Source organism: Limulus polyphemus, unplaced genomic scaffold, assembly GCF_000517525.1.
Source record: "Limulus polyphemus unplaced genomic scaffold, Limulus_polyphemus-2.1.2 Scaffold318, whole genome shotgun sequence".
NCBI classification, from domain to species: Eukaryota; Metazoa; Arthropoda; class Merostomata; order Xiphosura; family Limulidae; genus Limulus; species Limulus polyphemus.
The window spans coordinates 243,105-251,736 of NW_013665928.1; the positions used below are offsets into that span (position 1 = coordinate 243,105).

Below are 8,632 nucleotides of genomic sequence, written 5' to 3' on the forward strand. Positions count from 1 at the left end.
ATTGTATTGTTTTTAAATATTTTGTTTATAACATACTGTTTACTTATACAAGTAAAAAATATTATGTTAATCATTGATATTTTATTCAGTGTGATCCTTGGGCCTGATGTGTGGTCAGTGATAAGCGAAGATCGCCTCTCTTCACAACATCAAGGCGGTTACGTATTTTGCATGGCAAATAAGTCACCCGACTAAATCCAAATTCAACCAGATAAGATGTGGGAAAAGCGATAAAATACAACTTTGTCTTCTCCCAGAGCTGTGGAAACTTAATTAGCTATTTCACTACTTATCCAGAAATAATTTTTGTCCGTTTGAATATAGCTTGGGGTGTTGAAATATTTTATTCGGGCAGTAAGGTTCAGCGGCCCACTCAGAATTTACTATTGCCCCCCTAATAGTCCATCATTCAAGTATGGCCCCTTAGAAACATGGCGTGGCCCCCTGGGAGGGCATATGGCCCACGTTGAGAACCACTGCTATAGACGAAGCTGTCTAATTGGAAACTTTGTTTATATGCAAGTAAGCATTGTTGAATATCTAAGCCCTTTTCGACTGTTAACAATAAAATAGCTTTCTAGGCAACTTTAAATGAGTGTGTATATACGAAGTAAATCCTTGGCAAGTAACGCGTAGATACACATATGATACTTATAATGGTTGGAGACGGCTTGAATGGGTAATGAAGAAAAACTTTGATATAAGTTTAACATAACAGCAAATGTACAACGTTTCGTTTTGTCATCATCAGGTATGATACTTTCTGTCCACGTAACCGAAGCGTGAAAATAGGTGTACTCGCTTTACTTGCCTGCTTTACAACTTTATCATTAGTGTATTTTAAGATATTGTTTTTGTCCACGTAATTGAAGCATGAGGATTACCTGTTTTACTGGCTTGCTTTATAACAATTTTATCATTAGTACGTTTTAGGATATTTTTATTTTCCACGTAATTTAGGCGTGAGGATTACCTGTTTTATAATAACTTTAACGTAAATATATATATATATATACTTGTGTTCTCAGTTGAAGATTAACAATAACTATACAAAGGCTTAATTTAAACAGATTACAGACGACAAAAACAATTACTTTCACAATAGTCAGCTTTAATATAAATTGTATTTGTCAAATAATTATATTTGTGAGCTCTATAGTCTAGATATAAGTATTTGATCACATTAGGCTTAAGGAGCCCTTATATGAATGAACTTCAAGGAGGATTAATTAATTAAATGACCCATCTAAACCTATGAATATATACACTGCTTTACTATATGCGACACGCATTATGGAAAGCCTATGTAGTTGATAGACAAACAAGAATCCCTTCTTTTTAGCCACAATTTGGAAAAATAAGGCGCTTTGTAATTTTATTAAGAAATTATACCAAATAACAAATATGATAAATTTTAAAAAGCATACTTGTTATCGAAATGCCATTTCTGCATCTTTTGTAGTCACTACTAAAAAAATCTTAATAGTAATAAAAGAATCAGTATTTTGTCCTGTTTTTTCACACCTCTTAACACATTTGGTTGTAAATTTTAACACGGGTCACATATAGCACAAAAGAGACACTTAGAAGTAGATTAGTTGGAAGTTTCCCAAGGCAAACGGATTGGCACAATTGTCGTAAATAACCTTCCTTTGCCAATAAACACTTGTTTGGATTTTCATTTGCAAAAATTATAAAAATGGCAGGTTTTATTTCAGAACACATGGAAAACAAAAACATAATTCAATAAAAAAATCATGTAATTGCTCATTTTTATTTGGGAATAGTTTCTTTATTAGTGATGTAGTTAAAAGACTAAAGAAAGTGAATGACACTAATATGTTCAACCTTATGCCCCCATGGGTTAAACAACCAAATCAAAAACCCCAAGGGTTCAGATATAGAAGTATCTAATTTTGGAACTACTGGTTATAGGAAGATCAGTTAGCAGCCGCACTCGAGGGCACATGAGCTTTGTCCGAATCTTTTGACACTGGATCACACTGTCACATTTATAACACATTCGCACTTAAAAGTGCGGAATGTGTTCAGCTACATATGGCTCGACCAGCAGGCTAGCACCCTAACTATTAGGTCACGCCCAATATTGTAATGTAAAAACTAGACTCACGAGTAACTATAAACAACTATTATTAAAGTCAACATTCTGCGTAAGTTAGAAATGGTTAGAAGTGCACGAAAAGGGAAGACATCTTAGTTTAATCATTTAAACTGATCATACAGTTCACAGTATTTAACCAATATACAACTTAACTCCTGCAGGTTTTATATAGTTGTATCTTCCACTAGAAAGCTCTACTGATTATAGCTAATTACTACAGATTTTTTTTCTAGTTTCAGCACAATCGCATCTAATTAAAATCACAATTCCTGTATTAGAATTAAACTGTTGATATTTTGAGTAAAGTTAGGATCTTTGTCAATAAAAAATTATCTTAATTATATATTAAGGTATTAGTTATCGGATATATATATATATATATCTTTAAATAGTACGTCCAAATAGTGGATCCACCTGATCTTCACAATTTCACTCTTAGTAAAGGTAAAAAGGTGTACTTATATTGTACACTTAAAGACCAGGCAGCCTAATAATACATTAACCTGCATTTCTGGAATCTTATAATGTACACTTAAAGACCAGGCGGCCTAACAATACATTAACCATGCATTTCTGGATCCTTGTAATGTACACTTAAAGATCAGGCAGCCTAACAATACATTAACCTGCATTTCTGGATCCTTGTAATGTACACTTAAAGATCAGGCAGCCTAACAATACATTAACCTGCATTTCTGGATCCTTGTAATGTACACTTAAAGATCAGGCAGCCTAACAATACATTAACCTGCATTTCTAGATCCTTGTAATGCGCACATAAAGATTTGGCAGCATCTCAATATTTCTGTATTTCTGGAAAGAAGGCCACTGTCAAGGCCTCTAAAAAGCACAATATTCTGATTTGATGAAGCAGATGTAAATCTCACCATTATACTTACTATGTTGTCTGATGCAATACCTTCAATTATGACTTCTTTAATTGCACGTATACTTCCAAATAAACATATGTAGTTTAACGATGAATGTGAAACGTACGTGGCCACAGATGCGAGACCTTAATAGATAACTATAAATATATCGTGTTCACTCTTATCACTTGTTATTGCTGCATAGGTGAACAGAAACACTTACTATGAAGTATCATTACATGCATGTCGCAGCAGTAAACTGAGCATCAGTTTATTAAGAAAAGGCCTAAGAGCAGATCTTCAGTATTATAAAAGTTGTAGTTTTAACACCCTAGTAACACACATTCCCACCGTGAATTATAATTATTAATTTTGACACATTCTCAACTAGAACTTTTTTATGTGATAGTACACAGCTTTAAAGGTGAACCTTTGGGAGTACTTGTTTCTAATGTACTACCAGGAAGTCGGTCCACCGAATGATCAGGATTCTAGGATGAGATGAACACAATTACCAGCGTTTGTTAGAATTTTCATATCTTGTTCATGTCCGACCTTCTCAAGTCACTGTTCATAGTGAACAAAGGTCTGGTTTCCACGCTGAAGCTTTCCTCCTCGAATCACTACTCATTCTTAACGAGGAGCTGGTTCCCATGCAGAAGCTTTCCTTCTCAAATAACTGCTCATTATTAATGATGATTTGTTCCCACTCTGTAGCTTTCCTTTTTAAATCACTACTCATTCTTAACGAGGAGCTGGTTCCCACGCTGTAGCTTTCCTTTTTAAATCACTGCTTATTCTTAACGAGGATCTGATTCCCATGCAGAAGCTTTCCTTCTCAAATAACTGCTCATTATTAATGATGATCTGATTCCCATGCAGAAGCTTTCCTTCTCAAATAACTGCTCATTATTAATGATGATTTGTTTCCCACGCTGTAGCTTTCCTTTTTAAATCACTGTTTATTCTTCACGAGGATCTGATTCCCATGCAGAAGCTTTCCTTCTCAAATAACTGCTCATTATTAATGATGATTTGTTTTCCATGCAGAAGCTTTCCTTCTCAAATCACTGCTCATTATTAATGATGATCTGATTCCCATGCAGAAGCTTTCCTTCTCAAATCACTGCTTATTCTTAACGAGGATCTGATTCCCATGCAGAAGCTTTCCTTCTCATATCACTGCTTATTCTTAACGAGGATCTGGTTCCTGCGTTGAAGCCGTCCTCAAATCATTGTTCATTCTTAGCGAGGATCTGATTTCCACACTGAAACTGTCCTTCTGAAATCACTATTCCTTCGTCAAACATTGTTTTACGTATTATCAGTAGGTTCCGAAGCTTCCCACAATACTGAAGTTTAACAGTTTGGTCCTCGTAAAAGTCGAACTGCTTTGAATCTAAGAAAACTGCAAAAATGAACACAGATAATGAAAAATTAAAACATGAATTATATGCAATGCAACATTGTTATGCCCTGTTTCTTGTTGTTTAAACATTGCAGTGTAGTAGTAAAGGATCTTAACTTTGTTTTTAGACTCATAACGTGGATTTAACATGAAAATTTACAATTTTTTCAGACATTTCTCACGTCTTTTGACGTCTATGCCGGCAGTCTAGAACTAGTCAGTATTAAATACCTTAACGTGACAAAACGTCTTAAAACATTTTTCATTTTAAGTTAAGTATCTCGTTACACACTACAAAAAATTCTCATTATACATATTTAGTTCATGCTCATTCTAAATCATAAACACTGACTAGTACTTATGAACAAGATAAGAAATACAACATAGAAATATTAGTTGCATTCAGAGGGTAGACAATCAGAAAATGGTTGCATAAACATATCAATTATTAACTGTGACAACTGTGTAGATGAACTGTGAGGATACATAGCTTTTGCCTGTTATAAGGATTATTAAAACATCGAAGCCCGAATGTATAGCTTAAGTGAGGAATATCGAAAGCGTGAACAACGTGCGGCATCAAACCTTGGTAACATTTAAAAAATATAAGACTTAAGAGTACCTTTTAAATATTTAAAGAAAGTATAAATCAAATGTTATACCTATACAATCCCAATGAAAGTACAGGTATATTCAGTCTTTGTTTGTTTGTTCTAAAACAAAGTCGCGTTGGGCTATCTTCTGTGTCCACCGCGGGGAATGGAAACCCGGATTTTAGCGTTGTAAATCCGTATACTTACCGCTGTCCCACCAGGGGACTACATTTATTCATCTTATTTTCTAATATCAGTATAAATTATTCTAACTTCTAGAAGCCTGAGGGGAAAAAAACCACGAATAAGTAAAATTTTTTTAAACTATGTATAAATCTTGGAAATTATAGAGATGAGGTTAATCTTGACACTTCTAGATAAAATATTAATTATTTCATGGAAAAACAGGTAAATTCAATATTAATGTTTTTCATGCTAACTATGGATAAAGCTAGTCATGGTAGTTTTAAATTGATAAAAAAGAGAATCATTTAGTCCTAGAAAACTTCAAAAACACTTTATAATCTTGACGTCTTTGGAACAAATACGTTAATCTAAAAACACATCTAATTTTAGCCTCTTTTAGAAGAAGTGTCAATAAATATAACTTATTACCTCTAAATAATAAATAAATAATTTAAAAGTTAATCTAATTTCTAATTTTTGTTTTATTCATTTTAAGTCGCGCGTGGCCTCTTAAGTAAGTAAGCCTGGCGTGGTTCGCGCTCGATTTTCAAACATGAGGGCTTTATAATAGGACGGTCAAGCCCACTATTCATCTGTTAAGAATGACACAACAGTTGTGGTGGGTGTTGTCGACTAGCTGTCTTACTTGTAGTTTATCACTTCAAAATTAGGGACGGCTAGCAAAGATAGCCCTTGAGTAGCTTTGCGCGAAAATTCAATGAACAATCAAACAAATTAAATAAACAACGAAATTTTTAGATAAAATGTTCACCAAGCTATACTTCATTATACTTGAATGACGGATTAGGTCTTGTCTTTCCTTTTTTTGTTTTGTTTACCTAACATTATTCTTATTTAATAAATTTCACTCTTACTTATGTCTTTTCTCTAAAATTATCGAACTGAGAAAGATTCAATCAATCTGAACATACAGAAAAGTATTTGTTTAGTTTTCTAAGAGGCTCGATTCATCTCGTGCTTGAAACGGTTAGCTGTTCGTCTGCGCTTCGATTACATTAATCGTATCGTGTAACACAACATATAATACTGAGAAATATTTGGCTACCTACCTTCATTTTCGTTTTCTACGGCGCAGGGGGACAAGCAGTGAATAAAAGAAAAAACGAAGAACGTTAAATAGGGTTAGAAACGAATAGATATCAATGAGAAAACATGATGAATTACTTTTGGTACCTAGTTAGGGTTAGAGTTACAGAACAACGTGCCTTATTAAGTGCACCAGAGTAGCCTAATTTCCTTAAGATAAAGAACTCTCGTCGTTAACGTTTAAACATAAAATGAGTTATTGAATCAAAGATTGCCAGTGTTTCAATAAAACGAACAATGCAATCTGTTGGTTCGAAAGTGAAAAATAAAACAATCAATAATTGGTATTAATAGCTTTGTTTTATATTAAAAACATTAATAGTAACATTAGGGCCGAATCATTTATCCAGCATATCGTTTTGTAGCAAAACAAAGTTACATATAAAATGTTACATTTACACGTTTATCACTAATAACAACAAACTGTCATAGTTTCTATATTTAAATAAGTATCTTTAACATATCACAAATTACAAACACTAACCAAAATCCATAATTTCCACAGAATATTAACAAAAACAGAAAAGCGTGAAATGCAGTATTAGAAATAAAAAAAATTCCATAGGACTTACAGTATCATGTTTTTACATTTTTAATAAAGATCAAAAGTCAAGTATAAAGAGAGGTATTTAATAAAAGAGGGTTTTAGTCAATGTGTGAAAACCCACACATTATGTCCATATCATAAACTATAAAAAAAGGAGCAAGTTTTTTCACTTTGATGCGAAACATGCGTCATATTTCAATGTGAAACATGTCATATATTACGTGAAAACATTAAGCTAGGTAATGAGTAACCAGGATAGATGGAAAACCATTCGTAAAAATTAACGACTAAGTACAATATTTCCATTGGTCTAAAAATTGATATTTTATGTTTTTCTTCATTGTTTATATATATACACATTAATGCAATAACAGTAGCGTAGCCAGAGAGGTGGTCGGGGGTGGGAACGACCCCTCTAATACTATAAAAAACCTAAAAGACACACTATCTTCTAGTTATTTTCAATAAACACTTCACTTTCACATAAATCACGAGAATCCTTTGTGTAGAACTGCATTTCCCATGCGGTGGTTCACGAACTCCTAGGGGTTCGCGAGAACTTTTGGTAATAGCATCTTTTCTCACTTTCCTCGTTCTACAGTTTATTCAAATGTTTTAATTTCCTTTTAACTTATTAAAATATTTACGAAAGGAAATAGCTTGACGCAGAGCCAGAATTAAGACCAAGTCTATCTTCTGTTGAGCTGAACTTTAACGCACTGTGTTCTTCAAAACAAGCCCAGAAGTCTCATTAGTTTCAGTTAAATGGTTTTGTTTTCAATTTTCTTTTATGTTTCAAGAATTATATTTCAGTTTTACTGGGTACTGATTGTAAATTGAAGACAGTTGGCAAACAACTAACTATAGCATTGGCTTAATTCCCGTTAGTAGGTAATTTTTTTCCGTTTAAAAGAGTAAACATTTCATTTTTAAAATTATTCGAGATAATTGAATATTTATGCTAAAGACCTAAATGAGAGTTCAGTCAGTAAGTTTTTTCTCAATAAACTCTGACAAATGCTTAACATGTAGAGCATTTATAATGTCTTGCACCTTGTAGTTTGAGTTAATTAAACTTCACAGCACGTGACCGTCATAACACGTGAAAAAAAAACAAACAAGACAGAAATCGCCTCGAAGTGATATTGGACGTGCTCTTGACTCTGTGTAAAAGTAGAACCAGGGAACGCTGATTCATTTCGAGTGATAGCTGATTAAGAATGTATGAGTCAGCACGAAAAACCAGACAGTAAAAAAAAAAGAAAGAAAAAAGAAAGTAATAACACATCAGTATAATAATGCACGAATGAGTAACGAATTAATAAAATGTTATAAAACGACTGGTCTCGACAAGACAACTTTTTTACCAGATAGGTTTTAGTTTTGTTGATTTTAAACAAAAAAACTACACAATGATCTATCCTTAAAGTTGCAGAAGTTTCTAGCAGTGTTGTGCTATCTAGTGGCGAATTTTTGGTATCCAATTATGTGACGGTCATACCCTGTAAATATCAACCCTGTCATGTCTGAATTACCTCTCCCCTTAACTGGATGCAAAAAAATATATAAATGCTCCATATGTTGATTAGGAGTTTATATATACTTTCCATTTTTTATTCATCTTGATAATTATCTAGTAACGGTGACAATAAACTTACGGGTCTGATGTGTCATTCCGCTTTGTGGAAATAGTCCGTCGATGAGTGCCACTTTTTAATCTTCCAATCTTCATGAACACCCTTCCCACTGTTGTCTGAAAACAAAAACAGTTTTATTCTGAGCTACATTTCTGGTGTTGTT

The 8,632-nt window shown here is 33.4% G+C and overlaps 1 protein-coding gene across 1 annotated transcript in view; it reads right to left on the minus strand.

Annotated features, from left to right (window-relative positions):
- Nucleotides 1–4,323: 4,323 nt before the first annotated feature.
- The window catches only part of LOC106457338 (inaD-like protein), a 71,167-nt gene continuing 66,858 nt past the window's right edge, over nucleotides 4,324–8,632 (minus strand). The window contains exons 12-14 of the mRNA XM_022383224.1: nucleotides 8,491–8,585; nucleotides 6,249–6,263; nucleotides 4,324–4,399 (exon numbers count right to left, since the gene is read on the minus strand). Of these exons, the coding sequence (XP_022238932.1) occupies nucleotides 6,251–6,263; nucleotides 8,491–8,585 (108 nt within the window). The 3' untranslated portion in view covers nucleotides 4,324–4,399; nucleotides 6,249–6,250. The remainder of the gene's footprint in view (nucleotides 4,400–6,248; nucleotides 6,264–8,490; nucleotides 8,586–8,632) is intronic.